The sequence below is a fragment of the Dromaius novaehollandiae genome, chromosome 5 (assembly GCF_036370855.1).
Source record: "Dromaius novaehollandiae isolate bDroNov1 chromosome 5, bDroNov1.hap1, whole genome shotgun sequence".
NCBI lineage: Eukaryota > Metazoa > Chordata > Aves > Casuariiformes > Dromaiidae > Dromaius > Dromaius novaehollandiae.
Genome location: NC_088102.1, coordinates 51,434,326 through 51,450,984, shown reverse-complemented (window position 1 = coordinate 51,450,984; position 16,659 = coordinate 51,434,326). Strand labels below are relative to the sequence as shown.

Below are 16,659 nucleotides of genomic sequence, written 5' to 3'. Positions count from 1 at the left end.
CATTTGGGCACTGATATGGTCAGCGCTTTGATGTTATTTCAGGGTGAATGCCTTCTCCGCTAGTTGTCTGGTTTTCAGCACAGGCTGCTGTGCTAACTCCCAGTGAGTGAGATATTGGCCTGCCAAATTCCTTTGAAAAATGAGATTCTTTCAACACCGCTAACCTCTTCTGGAAACTTTGTATGGCCTGCCAGATAAGTAAAACGCTCATCACTTTCCTTAGAAGACTTGAGATGAATCTTATTCAAGTATTAATTCATCTGGTCATTTTTTATGCTTCTGAACTTGCATTGATGGCTGATGACAAATGGTGACCAGATGGTACACACAATGTGCTGAGTTAACAAAAATCAGTCCATGGCCAGTCACATTGTACAGGGGAAACCAGGACCTCACCACAGCTGCTTTCAGAAAGGAACTAGATCAGAGCACGATTTGGGGAAGAGTCAGCAGGGAAGCAAAGTGACAGTCTTGCAGTCACCAGCTCTTTGGAGATACATCCGTGAATAAACTGTAGCTCTGAGGCAGCTGAGTACAAATATCTGAAGAGAGGACAAACTCTCTGAAGCATCCACATACTAGATAACGACACCTACAGTACACAGCACGAAGAAAACAGTAAAGTAAAAGTAAGCTACGGCTCACTGCTAGATATCATAAACCATCAATGCTAGAGCTAGGCTAGCCAATTAATACAATTGTTCTGGCAAGGTAATTGTACAGTACCATGATACTAAAATATTTTATAAAATATGCTAATGTGACTTTTATATAATAATTCTATGCAAACAAATGAAATAAGAGGGTATTATTGCCTGAAATCCGGGTGATGGATGGGGATGGGTCCTAGTGTGGAAGGGCAGGTACAGTATGCGGCTTGAAGGGGTAGGAGCAGAAGCCTGGTACGTTATTTGGGATTCAGAAGCAAGCTACTCCACGTGGGATGGCTACTGCTAGTGAGTGATTTAAATCTAGCCTGCAGAGAGGAAAAGAAGTCTTTGTCCCTAACTTTTGATTAGTGATCTCTACTAGTACTTGCAACAGTAGTAGAAAATACTACGGAGATTGTGTGGTGATAACTCAATATTAAAATACATAAATTTATATTTAAATAGGTGGAAAAGAAATATGGTTCTCTGCAATCTAGCATCTCCCCACTCATACTATCATTTAAACAGTAACAGGTGAGTACCAAAGATCTTTATAAATCATTTTGCAAAGGTAAATTAAGTGCATCACATTAGAAAACTTTATGCACTAAAACAGAAACAAAACAGCTGTGGAAAACAGTATTTCCCAAGCAGTTTGTGTCACAGGACAGATACTAGAGGTCTGAATTTCAGATTATATTAATAGTATTTTGTTCTTCTGTACAACTTCTCTTTCAGAGATTTCAACATATCCTACCTGATGCATCACCACTGCAAGGAAATACCATTATATGACTTTTAGCTTGTGCATAATAATGAAAAACTGGTTGCAATTTGCCTATTGTCACACAACAAGGCAGGGATAAATTCAGCTCGAGTTCCAAGAGTTCCTTAAATGTGCTGTAATTGCTAGATACAAATGACTGTTTTACATGAAAAGATCATATAATGGGCACTGTAAATGAGGCACTTTTCTTTCCTTGTATTATTTCTGTTAGTTGAAATCTATCACGCAGCAAAAAGTCAATGTTATTCATCTCATACCATGTATCAGAACATCTGTGGGCCTCCAAAAATAAAACTGAGGCAAGACAGTTCAGAACAAACAACTGATGAAGCATAACTTTGATTTTGATCCTCTACTATAAAGATATGTGTTACACTAAAGCAAAGGTTATTTCACCTGCATGGAATGCATATTGCATATGTCCCTATACAGAAACAGTTTGATGAGATAAAAGGTGTGAAAGTATTTTAATTTTCTTACAGATTTGCTTTTCTTTCTGTAATAACAACAAACTGGCTGAAAACCTCTAACATATTCCTTCCATAGGCCAGTATCATTAATCCTTGACAAGCCAGCAATTGGATTAGTTTACTCTGGAATATTCCACATAGCGTGGCTGAGACTTCTCACTTTTATTTATTGCCTACGTTATTTTGGACTTTCTGGGTTTCTAATGGGACCTTCATTACACAGCTATATCATTAAAGCTTCCATCTTCCTGGAGCAAAGATTGAAATAAAAACCATGAAACGTACTGGAGGGAATTGCAATCCATTTAGTCTTCTGTAGTATCGTTCATCAGAGAATTTCAAACATTTTGGCAAGCATTAGGCACATATGTATAATAAGCTTAGCACGTACTAGCTAGCCTACACTAGCACCTACCATCCACACACAAACCAGAACAGTGTTTGCTTAAATTGAAACTGAGCACAGGAAAGCGTTCCAGAATAGTGCTCCAGGCCTAAGTGCACAAGTCCTACTTTGTGGCCATGAAGCCCAGAGTACAGCTGCTTCCTTTCAGCCCAAAGTCAAGGAGCTTAAACACCTCCTGAGGATCACTGTTACAAAGACTGGCAGCACTCTCAGTCAGTCATGTACCACACCTCAGGAGAACGGCAGGATCTAGTAGCTGAGAAGACGACCAGGAGCTGGTTACGGCAGAGGAACGCTGTAGAAAGCTGCTCCTTCCAGCCCCCCAGCAGGCAGTTACCAGCTCCCAGCTGAGGCTTCAGCAGGTCGGCAGTGCGTTGAGCTCCCCTGCCTGGCTGACCTACAAGCAGCAGCATGGGCTCGCCCGGGCAGCTGCAGCGCGGAAGTAGCTTAAAAAAGTGCCGCTTCTCAGCAGTTAACAACTGTGTCCCCTTAGAGTGGAGCTGTGTGGAACGGTCTTAGCCCATGCTATTATACCAGGCAGAGTCAAAAATAGCAGAGCTGCTGTGAATGAACATGGATTTCAGTCACCTAATTGCACCAGCATACTTGCCCGTTAATTTAGCTTTGCATTAGGTTTTGTGGGTAATAAGTACTACCCTCTATTTCACAAAGGGGAGACCGAGATGTAGCAAAAAGCCAGAGCCTCCTCGGCTGCCCCAGGGGAAAGGCAAAAAGATGCAAAAACAGAACCAGGACTCCTGATAAAAAGCCTCCTGTTGCTTTTATTGTTCATGCAAAAAAATTCTAAGAGTAGTGGTATATTTTTATATTTTCAGAATATCATTTCATCACTTAGGGTGTTTATTGTTATTAATTTAACCCACAGTTACATGGGGGAAAAAATTCATCTGAGAAACAAAAAATGACCTTGCACTAACGTTCAAGATATAACTCTGTGATATCAAAATCAGTGCTAATGACAGCATCGTAAAGAAACTACAGACACTGAACAAAATACCCATGATATGCTAATGAACCAAGCTTATTATAAATCCCTCTTCAACCTATATGTGGGGAGACAATTTTAAAAGGTACTTATACTTTTCATCAAGCTATCTCAAAAAGCAAAAGATGATCTTATAATTAAGACCTAGGTCTAGGAGAGTGGCTACTTGTATTTCAATCTTTCTCCATCACATTCTTCCACATAAGTTTTGGCAAGATAAAACTTTTTCTATTCCTGCTGCAGTGTTTGACCAAAGCTCCTCTAGCTCTTGCAATATTAAAAGGTTAAACATGTGATGCCTATATAGTATTTTAAGATACTGCTCCAGCGAAATACAGTAAGAAGTAAAGTTATAATTATTTTAGCTGCTTTTAGAGTTCAGTCCACTTACTTTAGTTGCCGTGGCTCGCAGTCCAGTCCCGGTAAGAGCAGTCTGGCTGTCTGCCTGATATCATCACTGTCCACAGTTAAACTGCGCCGGTGCTCAGCATAGGTGATAGCCACTCGCATCCACTCCATCAGTGGGGGCAGAAGCATGAAGGGCCTGTACAAAAAACAAAAAAATCCATCACAGTTAACATTACTCTGCTATCTTGTACTGAGATACAAAAGCATACTTTGCAGCCTCCTGGGCATGCCCCGTGAGGCAGGCCAAGATAAAACCCTTCCCGCAAAGGCAAATTGCATCCCTGTGCTTGGTAGGTCAGCAGGTGAGAGGGACTGGAGCTGAGATGCAAGTTTCAGCCACACAGCCCTGGTTATCTGAACTGCTTCTTCTCCAAATTGGCATCATGTAGGGATGTGCTGGTTTTGTGCAATATATTTTACCCCGCGAGAAATCAGGGAGTACCTCTGCTATTAGCTACAGGTCAGTCCTCTTAGCTCAAGTGGCTAACGCTTTGTTTTAGACCAGAAGGGTTCTCACCTCAGGTGTGTAGCTTACAAGGGTTCTCACCTCAGGTGTGTGGCTTATATAATTGCATTTGTTGTTTTAAATAATCCATATGTACAGGCAACTCCACAACCCACTTAATAGTACTGAAGATATCCTTGATTATTTGAAACTTCAGTTATCCTGGCTCGTTCAGTGCTCCCTACCTTGATCTTTACGTTATACTGTCACTAGCCAGTGGCTTTTCACATTTGTTACATGCAGAGCTCAGGCCTACATTTTCACACAGCTGACCTTCTAGATCTCTGCAGAACCATTAGAGCTATGTTTTTACAGGATTTTCCCTAGAAAACCAGCTGATGTGTACTTCAGACCTAAGGAGGCTGACTAGAGTTAAAGGAATAACTAACGTGGAGACACCTCCGTGGAAGAATACATGTACAACATTGCTTAGATTGATGCAATTTGAGGAAAAGCAATCTCTCTGTTCCTCATTTCTACAGCATCCAGCACAGTGAGGTTTTACTCTATATGAGGGGTTGCAAGGAAGTAATGGAATATAGATAAGGTAGTAACAATAGCAACATCAGCCATCCTGGACTAGCTTACTAACTTTATTCCTGCTCCAAGAAGGAAGACAGCACTGAGATTACATAAAAATATATAGGTATTATAATACTGTCATACACAATCTCATATCAATATGGGAGCTGAGCATAATTACCAGGTTCTAACAGCTGCAGACATAGTCAAAAATTTGCTATACACCCCAAACAAATGTTTCATAAGCTTCATGAAGCAATACCTGACCTAAATTAACAAATCTGGCTGTACACAGCCAGAACGTATATTATTTGCTTGTTTTTTTTTTTTCTTTTTCCCAAGGATACCCGCTGCAAGGCTCAGCAATGCCAGCTGTAACTGAAAACACCTTTCCCATATCCAGTAACAAATTTATATTACATATAAAACAATAACTAATGCTCAGAAAAGCCATTTTCTTTTGAATGCTTAAATGTAAAGAACTGAAGAGAGAAGGCACTGCATCCTTTACAAGGTTCAGAGAAGAAAGACACACGCCAGAAAATATAAAATTATTTTGGTATTAATGAAAGCAGCTGAACCCATGAAAGGCATTTTCAAAGCTGTGCAAGTTTATGCACGTGTGTGTGCTCACGTGTGAACACAATAGAGTAAGCAGCACAAATCCTGTTAGAAATCATTTATCAATAATGGGATTTGTAAGCAGAACTCCCTTTGGATGGCTTTGAACATCCTTCAGGCTAGAATAACTCTACTCCATAAAATGTGCGCCATCTGTTTCCATTTTGCCAACGGCAAGGTATACTCTTAAAAAGGTGCCACAATCTCTTTACAAAGCAGTGCACTATTTTTCCCTCTGCTTCTTCTTCTCTTCTCCCGAACAGCACAGAAGTGTCTACAAAAATCACAGATCCATTCAAGCATCTGATCAATCTGGGATTGACCAAACAAGGGCACTCCCGACAGAACATTACCTACCACCTCTTAGCAGCCTACTTTTATGGTAAACAATCAAAATGTTAAGGCTTCTACATTCCTCACTGAAAATTATCAGGTAGCTTGGAAAGGCTTTCTTGAAGTCCAGCTTGAATTCTCCAACCCCTTTAGGCTTTCTAACTCGTCCCAGATACACAGGATGAATCACTACAGCCAATACACAGAACAGCCAATTCAGAGTTGACTGACTTCCCTAAGGGAAGAGCAGCCGGTTTGGAGATGCAGTCAGCAGTCTATTCCAGAAAACTTCAATCTTTATCTGGCCTACAACAGAGGTGACATTTACATCATTTAACTTCAGGCATTTAAAGGAGGAGCCTAAATTAATTCGAGACTTGCTACATATGCAGCGGAGCCTCCAGCAGACAATTTAAAGCTCCCAACTTAGTGAGAATAAAGAGGTAGGCTAAAGTACTGGAATTAAATATTTGAAGTTAGACTGGGGGGAGGGAATACCTGAGGAGCAATGAAAAAGTCCTCTTACTAGTGATCTTATCTACCATCTTTTGTGCCTGTATGCAATTAAAGTGTTCAGGCCACATCACAGCTTCCCTGACACATCCATGTTGGGAATGCTGCTGGACAGAGAGCTAGGTGGATCCATTTTGCAGTTCTAGCACAGTCCCAATGATGTTATCAGGTGATAAGCCATAATCTTGGTAACTGTTGCACACTGAACTGTTCAGCAAGAGGCTGTCCTCAGCCAGGAAAAAATACCATTGAGCCTGCACCAGAAATGACACATACCATGAAGACATTTCCATTCTGTAAAAACTGCCATGTGCTGGGGTTATAAATGGCTTGCAGGCACAAGCAGACCTTGAATGTGAAATGTCTGGTTTGGGAGGAAAGTAAAGGAAAGGAAAGGAAAGGAGAAAAATTTATCTCAGCAGATATTTCCAAAGGTTTTTAAAACTGACAACTCAACACACTGCCTGGTTACCCTGGACCCAAAAGAGATTTTGGATTGCAAAAGAAGTGGCATGAAGGATGTTTCCCTCTTGCTGCTATCCTAATTTGTCCCAAACCCCATCACTCACACTGCTGCACAAGTCATAATGATAAATCATTATGCTAGCAGGATTGACTAATGATTTCAATTTTCCTATAAAAGCTTTACTTCTCCATAAAATTTCTAGCTTGAGCTTGGCTTTCTATTCTTTACCCTTACTTCTTTTATCTAACTATTTCCTTTCTTCATATTGTCCTCGTGGGCATGCTCACAGGACTGGTTTTATCTTACTTTGCTTGCTAACAATATGTCAGATAAGCAATATTGCTGCATGATCTGAGCAGAGAGAGAGACCAACTGAATGAAATGCCGACTTGGGTTTCATTGCACTAAGTAGCTTTTTCCAGAAAAAAAAAGCAATTATTATCCCTGTAGCCCTTAACCTGGGCTTCTATCTGCCTCTAGGGAAACACTGATCATTTCACAGTCTGAAAACCACTGGAAGAGGAGGAAGGGAAGAAATCTTCGCGGAAAATTAACTGGGAGATGCCGCAAGCTAAAGAAATGAATTTCTGTCTATACATTTCTGTCCGTGCCATGTTCTGTATTCTGCACATGAACTGATTCAGCCCTGGGAAACAACTGGACTCCCAGCAGTAGTTCAATGCTGCCCAAGAACACATACTCACTGCTTTCCGTGAAGAACGCTACCATTGCTTTGTCCAGTTTTCTTGTCATGGAGTTGTCTTAAGAGAGAGTAACGCCACGTGTAAACTGGGGAAGTACCTAGCACTGGAAAGTAACAGCCACTGCTCACCTACTACACACCCTTGTAAAGAATCACAGTAATGTTTGATACTGTCATGTGCTGTCAATATTTTATCCATAGGTTCTTTGAAATTTTCTCCAGTTAGAATCGGACAACTTTTCCATTCCCAAGGGGACCAGGTTGGAGATGGGAGGGAGATGTGCTCAGAGAGAGAATGGAATCTGTTGTGGATTTTTTTCCCCCTCATTTGGGCAAAAATGCTTTCTTTTCTTTAGGCAAAACCAAGAAGGAAGGTGCCAACAGCATCAGCAGCACTTGGCAGAGAATTTATAGCAAGTTCATTTGTAGAAAGTGGTTGTAACTTTTCCTGGAAAATTTACTGTACTCATTTGGTTAGAATAGCCTAGGACTTGACTAGCATGTGGAGATCATGCGTGGCAGTCCTTTAGGATATACTTTGGAACTGCAGACCTCCAGTGTTAACTGACTGGTCCACCTCAAAGAAATTAGTCCCCAAAGTGAGCTCTTCTGAAGAATTTTAAGAGCCTCAGGGCCACAACATTTTTGGCAGAGAGAAGTTAATTTTATGCAAAAGAGCAGAAGCCTCTATAAGACTCAGAAAATTATGCCATCTTGCCACCCATTTGAACACTAGCACACTGCAGTTGGGGACTGACTTTCAGAGGTGGGGAACGCCTACAATCTCAAGAAAAAGCAGTAGGCATTCCCGAAGGGAACAGCCATGCTGTCAGATTCCTCCCTTCTGCCTGGGTCCCCAAAAGGGTCCAATGACAAGACTGGTGAAGAAAGGGGGATCAGGGCAAGGAGGAGACATTTTTCTTGCTGCTGGCTCTCCTCTCCTCCTGCACTAGTTCCTAGCCTCCTGTTTTGCCACAGCAAGACAAAGAAGGTGGCAGCAGTGACAGCAAGAGCAGTAAGAAAAATCCCATTCTTCTAAGATAGGAAAGATTCTCCTAATGGCAACAAGTAAGAAGAGCAAATTTGTTTCCCTCCTGGCAGTCTGAGCATCCTGAGACACACATGCAATAGTCTCCCATCCCACCTGTCTCATATTCTTCGAACTGGGATGACTGAATACCTTTTTTTCCCTTTGTCTGTAACAGCTGCTCTATAAAGCCCACATTAACATTCTAAACATATGCAGACTTTAACACTGCAACACACATGCAAATATCAGAATACATATGGTGAGGACTGGCCATGATAGCTCCTTCACATTTGACTTGCTGAAAGAATACACAGGTGAGAGGGGCTTTCAGTGCGGTGAACTAATGTTTGAGTTTAATGCTGGAACCAAACTCTATTTTGGTCCCATTTTACCCTTAAATGATGAGCTTGAGCTCACCACCACAAAGTGAGTTAGGAACAGTTATAAAAAGCTATAGATCAGTCTCACCTGTTCTGGTTTTTAGGAAGAAGCACAAAAGTCATATGGAGTGCGTGCTCATGAAGAAGGGAGCAAAGTGACTGAGAACCAAGGCAGAAATACTGGGAGTGAGTGCCCTATTGCTGAGCAAGGAAAGGGCCCGGTAGGGCTTTCTTATAGCTCTTCAGGTGCCTAGATAGATGGAGACAGACCTATTGTGAGCAGGACTTGTAGAGGAAAAAAGGTGGGAATAAGACTAATACAACAAAACAGTACATCATGTAAGAGGGAGGCTGGAAGATGGAAAAACCCCCGTATGGCAACAGTATCAAAAAGAAAACACAGGGTGAAGTCTGATTAATTGGAGAAGGGAAAAGACTATGAAGCAAAACCAAACGATGTAATGTCCATATGGAAAATGGTGGCATATTTACAATTAGGATTCTCAAATATGAGTCCCTTCTTCAAGCTGCAGGAAAAAAAAATATCTTGCTGTGTAATTATATGTGAATACAGTAACAACACGAATGATGATTAAGGAGAACACAAAATCTTTGCTCCAAAACACAACCAGCTTAAGTCAGGAGCCAGTCCTTTCAGATTCAAAATATTTTTCCAAATTTGCAAAAACCTACCACACTTACAGAGAAAGGAAAATTGGGAATTACCATGTTGGGTCTGATCCAAGAATCATCTCGACTAATGCCACGTCTTTCAAAGCAGACAGTCCCAGATCTTCACAGAAAAGGAACAAGAAATTTAATCATGGCCAACTGGCCCAAAGAGAAAGTTGTTTTTTTTTTTTCTGAATTCCCATAAAACAATTGTTGTCTCTTGTTTTAAAAGATAAGAGTTCTCAATTTTTAGTGGATCTTTATCAAGCTGCTAAGATCTTGGCTTGGATAATCTGCGGCACTAAATTCCACAGTTTAGTGACTTATCCTTCAGTCAGACACTAACAGAATGAAAGACATCTGGATAACATTATATTTATTGGGATCCTTTCTCCGCTGACTCTGCCTTCACAGTTTCCTCTGCTTATGGGATATAAAATGGTCCAAGAATAGCTTAAGTCTAGAAACAATGGTTCTGCTATTTCTTAGCAATCCTAGTAACTACAGACAGAAATACCACCTTTTCTGCCCTTGTTAATAAACTGCACTTAGAAAAGAGGTGCAACATCAGATGGGTTTTACTCCACATTAACTGCAAATCAAAGTAAAAACTAAACGCAAGCTCACTAAAAAAAATCACAGATTTCATTAGGAGCTCACTATAATTGCATTTTTATAAACTTTGTCTTAATAAGAGGGAAAAGATCTCATTTTCCAGGCTGAATACAAGGTCCTTTTGCTGCTATGGGATGTGCCATGTGTATTGTTAGAAGAACATGTCTGTAACATCTGTATGCTGTGGCAGAGGGAACTCTTTTTTCTAGACAGACAGAAAATAATTAAAACCAATTTAAATTGCATACAGCTGATGATAAGATTCGTATATACATGACAGCTTTAAGTACAATAATATGGTCATAGTTACGTGGTCAGGGATGTGACTTACTTTCATGTGCTTCCTCCAAAAGCACGCAGAGCTCGCTGATCCCTTACTGGCACTGCCAGTAACCACCGCAACAGAAGAAATGCAGAGGAATGGCATACCATTGATTTTCCTCACTCCTCCTGATTTCTCTATCCCTTAAAATTCTCCATAAGCTGTAAGACTCTACTGCACTCAGTCTGGCAAATGAATTAGGCCTCTGGACCTAATTGCAGTCTTGACCTCAAAGTAATATATGGCTGTATGTTTAAATCACTTACATGAAAATCAGATTTAACGAAGGGGACTAACTTGCCCTTACATCTGCTGAAGCTCATACTATATGCTGAAAATAGCATTTGCCAATGACCTATGCTTGTGAGCTTGTACCATCAAACATGCGGAGCCCAATTCCACAGGTCCTCCGAAGGAGTTTGGTCTCAGATCCCACCTCGGGCTGGAGGAGGGCTTCCTCCCACCGCCACTAAGATGGAGGCTCTTCACACGACAGAACATTGGCTCTGATCTGGTCAGGACCTTTCCATAAACTGTTTATTTGCAGCAGAACTGTTAAGCCTTCTCCCAGCTCTTGCAAAAAGGTGACTACTCTGGTTTCCAACACCAGAGACTGTTAAGGAGTTTTCTGCTCTCTGGACAAGACTACCCAGGGCCCTGTCGTTTCGTAACAGTTGCTCCGAGGTAAGCAGTGCTTACACCTGCTCGACAGGCGCAGCAAGGAATACACCTTTCTGCTTTCCCTCAGGCCTGCCAAGCCCAAGCAGCACCAGCACAAAGGGAGCTTTAATCTGCACGCCTGTCAGACATTGCTGTTTGTCATTTTGTTATTACAGTTCAAGTTTCTAAAAGCCCAAGTGGCTTGTACTCACAGTGCAAACCACCTCAAACTTCCAGCTGTCCTTCAAAATCAATCCACATGAAAAAAATCTGGAAAATTCCCTTCATGTCCTTGTTTTAAGGTTTTTGTTTTGTTTTGTTTTGTTTTTTATTATTATCATCATCATCATTCACTAACAGAAAAGAACAAATCCTGGCAGTTTCATGAGCAATGCCTTTCTTGTGGATTTGCTGGGTTAGTCAGTCAAAGGGGCTTCAGGGAATTTGCAGAAGGATTCGAAATGGTTCCATTCTGAACCAGTTTGACTTCTGGAGGCCTCGTACCCAGGACACAGCCCAACTGGACTGACAGAGGAAACATTGCCACGTGCTACAAGCACCATTCATGCTGCAAAATAAAACACTGATACTGTCTGAGCACAACATGAATGCAAAATACATGCATTAAAGAAACGAGCCTGTAATAGCATGCTATGTGATAGGCAGAGATGCACACAGGCAGAAATCCAGAATGCTATTCTTGGATTAGCCTCGATCCTGTGGCCAGAAAAACCTAGAGGTAACTCTTATGGTTCATTCCAGGAGCTACACTGCCAAACTGAAAAAACCCCACTGTGCTATCTGTGAGCAGATTTATCAGGGGTCAGTGTCGTTCTTCATTATTCAGTGCTGTGACATCCCCCCCTCCTGTCCCATCATTCCTTTTTGCCCATTATACTTAATTCCCAAAAGCGCCAGTAGCACTGAGATAACAGGCCTGTTAGTTTTGCCTCCAAATCTGATTTGCCAACATGCATATGTTAAAAACATATGCTGACTCTCAAGCCAAAACCAATCTGCCAGATTGAATCACAGAACTAATTTTCAGGGCCCAGTTGTAAAACCCTGAATACAGAGCACTGCCATGCTTAGGAAAGCTGCCTGAAGCTCCCGAGTTACAACCGTGTGAACAAAGCACCAGCAAGATAAACGTTTTTGGGCAGTTCTGGAATACTGAACACGATTTAACTAATTATAACTGCAAAAGTTTGTTCAGCTACAAAAAGACAGTCCTGACCAAAGCAAAGGTTTTTCACAATAAATAGGAAAACATTTCCATTTACCGTACAGTACAAGCCAAAACCTAATTAATATTTCAAAAGAGAAATTTCCAACACAAAAGAATGGTCTATGGAAGCTAAACATTCTAAAACTAAAAGATGACTCTTTATTTTTCCAGACAAGGAAAACACTGCTGAAACTTTTATTTTTTTAATTACTGGAATGATGTTACACTTCTGTGCCACGTAATGCTGCTGAGAGTTTGGCTTTCTTGTAACATGAATCTCACCTGATGCTGATGTCAGTGTTTTCTTAAAGAAAACCTAAATAATCTTTTGGCTTTTCATATTCCTGGAATCTGAGAAGTAAAGTTTCAGAAACTAGTTTAGCGTGAAGGCAAAAGGAACAGAGTAATACGTGTGGATGAAGAGAATTGATTTTGGACCTCTCTTAGGTACAATTTAGTATGTGCACTAATATCAGGTATCCACTTCACCCAGTAGTGTAATTATATAACTCAGGTTTCGGCTGATGTGTTACAATCACAGAACCAGTCACAAACTAGCCAAAATTTAAGAGTCCATTTACTTGAATAAAAGGCAATCAAGCTCACGAGGTGTAGCATCTGTAAATCAATAGGCAGTACTTTCTCTCTAAGCTACTGCTAGGTAAGACACATGGGAGCTGTCATTAATGAAAGGTATAAGGAGGATTAAACTTCACTGCAGGTTGAAATAGATGCCATCGTGACATTTTTTAATTATTATTTTGCAAGAGAACACTGCTTTGTCCTAATGACAAACAGTTCAATGAACATATTCTACCTGTATCTTCAAGGGGCTTCCATTCTGTTCTTCGGTTCTCATCTTAAAATAATGAAAACAACTGCTGTGCAGAAATCAAGAGCAAATTCTTCTGTTTCATCCAAAGATGTTTGTTACCAGTGTTGAGTGAATGTGCTTGTTATTACTGGGAAGCATAACGAGTTACATATTTGCATGTTGCCTTAGACAAATAAATGGTGCCATATAAGTGCATAGAAATGAGAAGTATAAAAATAATAATAGCAATACATGTCCTAAATTTAAAGGAAACAACTATTACAATGCAGTTACAGTCATCTATCCCAGACTTGAAATCTTCTTACTCTTCCACTTCGTGTTTAATATCATGAAATCTCCGAATTTCAAACTCTTTATACTTGTATCACCATGATTTCATGGCGATATCAATGATCCCAAGTAGCCCTACAAATGACAGACTTAACTGCTTAACTGTGGGTTTCTGGCAGGTGAGCATAACTTCTAGAGCTCAAATTCTTTCAGTTTCAAATGTACTAAATTTAGAGTACACATGCATTAAATTTCACCATTAAGAGCTGCACTGCTTTTCATATGACGCCACAAATTCCAGTTAAGTTTGCTTCCAGAATGGTTACTTATATGTGCTAGAATAGCAGCTAAAGTCTCTTGCTTTGATTGTTATAGTGTATGAATTTCCAGTAAACACTAAATACTAATTTTATGTTTCAATACCTCAATATATACACCTGCAGGAGTTTTTTCAGCAGCTAACAGTTTGGCGTAATCAAGAACAATTTAGATAGAAAACATGTAAAGTTAAACTGAGAAAATTTTGCCACCTCTTGCATTATTAGCCTCTTGTCCTCTCTACTCAATTATAAGAACACATTCCTTTCTCTTAGAAAATGGTCCACAGATCTAAGGTCAGATGTTACAGAGCTCCTGTTATAACGAATTTTTGTGCTGCAGACAACAGCCATAGTAGACAAAATATCATGAACTTGGGCAAGTCTGACCTCTAGTCTTTTAAACACCACCATCCCATAAAGCTAATCCACTTGATTGCTCTCCCAGGTTCTCCAGGATGACAATGTTGTTCACATTGTCACACTACAGAATCTAGTAGATAACTTGCACCCATTCCTGAAAGCACACGTATTTCTATACCACAGTTAGGGGCAATCTTCACAAATGACTGAATCTTGCAAATGAGAGCTGTAAAGGCACTTACTTCAAACTTGGACACAATCATATACACAGGTGCTAAGACTACTAGCACAAATAGGAGGCCAGCACGCACAGTGGCATAAGCAATACTGCCTACATATCATCTTATCATGCTACCAAAGTTTTATATCTCATGTACTCTGAATTATAGAGTTGCAGATTTTATGCTGAGTTTGCACATGGCTGAGTAACAAGCTAGCAATGTTTGTTTACATCCATGGCATCTGCAGTACAGGCTAGGAGGCAGATTAAAAAAAAAAAAAAACCAACCCTCTCATCCAACTCTCCATATCAAAGTTATCTGCTATCCCATCTCTCTCTTTCAAAGGTACACTTAAAGAGTCTCATATTACAAACATTCAAACGGGGGCAAGGGAACGGAGATTACTTACACAGCTAAAACTTTCTCTTGCTGCAGGTTCAGCCTGCTTTATTTTGAGCACTGTAAGGGTGCAGCACAGTGGACACTACAGGAACGAGGAAGGCTTCCAAGGCACTCAATTAGCCAGTTATCTAGCGACTGGCATGACAAAATGATAATTTCTGCTTCTAATCCCCAATGACAAGGTTATTTTTTCTGTTCAGCCTTGTTCAAATTCCCCTGTCACAAAGCAGATCCAAAACCACAGGAGCATCAATGAATGATTTGTTAAAAATGACATACAAACATACAGCAATCTTGATGCTAAGTGCACCATCCACAGTTGTTTTTCTTTAGCTTGTTGAAAAAAAAATATCATTCAGAACATACATCTGCTCAACACTTCATTACCTGTTCCTCAAATAAGCCTGTCAACACCCAACTCTCTTTATTGCACACAAAGGAAGAGTAATCAATAAAATGCATATGGAAGAGGATAAAGAAATAAGAAATCTTTCTTCTCAGAGTTCTTACCTCAAGGAAAAGTGAAGAAACAAAACTCTGTGAAATAAACTAATTTTCACTTGCCTTTCTTCCCATCAGGTACCACTGGGCCCTGACTACATGGATAAAGCTGTACAGACATAGCTAAAACTATTTTACACCACTAGATTGGGGTGAATCCCTTTGGAACACGTACAGTCAGATTACGTTAGTTTGGTCACTTATCTTTAAGCAAAGATTAAGCATATTGAGTGTCTCAACACAGATTGTTTAGCAGACTAAGAGAGGTTGCAAAATGAGTTAAATTATTGTAACTTTTCTTACATAAGGAAGAACTGGATGCCCAGATGGAAAGTCATTTAAGGAACATCTGCTTCTGTGATGTTCTAATGCATCGACTCTTCAGAGAGATCCTTCCTGAAGAATTTGGCAGCCACAATAGAGACCTGAGGACTGACTACCTGGCACAGTGCAGTGCTGCACAGAGGTAGCTCTTAATCACACAGTCTGGATGCTGGAAGCAGTTTAACTGCAATAAGACACATTCTGAGCAGGTTATATTATTCGTGGTATAACTTCATGCTCACACGCTTATATTGCTCCCAGCTACCTTAACTACCTTGTCCTAGTGCTGCATCACGGACAGACACACAACCTTTCCTACTAAAATGCTCACACGCTTATATTGCTCCCAGCTACCTTAACTACCTTGTCCTAGTACTGCATCACGGACAGACACACAACCTTTCCTACTAAAAAAAAAAAATCTTAGCAATTCTAAAGCAGCCATCTCAGAAGGACCCCAAATTTCTCTGGAGGGAGGTCTTACATTTCTGAAGGAAGCTGAAGAGGTAAGTAATAGCTAAGTGAATTGCTTACAGTAGCAGAGTTTTCTTGCAAGCTTAGGAATAAAAATAGGCAACACCTGTCTCTCAGCTCTCTTCTCTAGCCATTTTGGCACACTTTTGAACACATGCAAGCAGCACCTAAGAACAAACCTTAGGTACAAACTCTTTGGTGGAACTGCAGTTCCCAGCAGTTTGACTGCAGAATTCCATTACCCCTTTCAGCAGCATTACTCCAGATTTACACTGATTAGCAGTGAGAGCAAAACACAGCTCAGCTTCTCTCCTCTCTGAGCAAACATGTCAGCATACATTGTATCAACACAACACTGTTTAGCCCCAGAAGAATCTACAAATCAGAGCTGAATCAGCTTAGACATGCAACTCGTTTGAATAGGATTTGTCTTGCAGAGCAGACATGCTTTTAAAAAACAGTTAGTTCAGCATTTACTATAACACATTTCATGAAAACAGTATGGTTTGCCTTCCTAAGTGACCATCAGGTCATGGCAGTACCTGCAGTCAGAGGTATGGGACCAGCAAGTACAAACTGCCAAGGTCTCCTTTAAAAGGAAACAAAGCAGAGGCATACAATCTAGGATTACCCCAGGGAAAGCTTAGTTTCTAAT

The 16,659-nt window shown here is 40.5% G+C and overlaps 1 protein-coding gene across 1 annotated transcript in view; it reads right to left on the bottom strand.

The window, feature by feature from the left end:
• Positions 1-16,659, bottom strand: part of ABTB2 (ankyrin repeat and BTB domain containing 2) — a 143,583-nt gene that overhangs the window by 20,973 nt on the left and 105,951 nt on the right. The window contains exon 4 of the mRNA XM_026099973.2: positions 3,711-3,863. Within this exon, the coding sequence (XP_025955758.1) occupies positions 3,711-3,863 (153 nt within the window). The remainder of the gene's footprint in view (positions 1-3,710; positions 3,864-16,659) is intronic.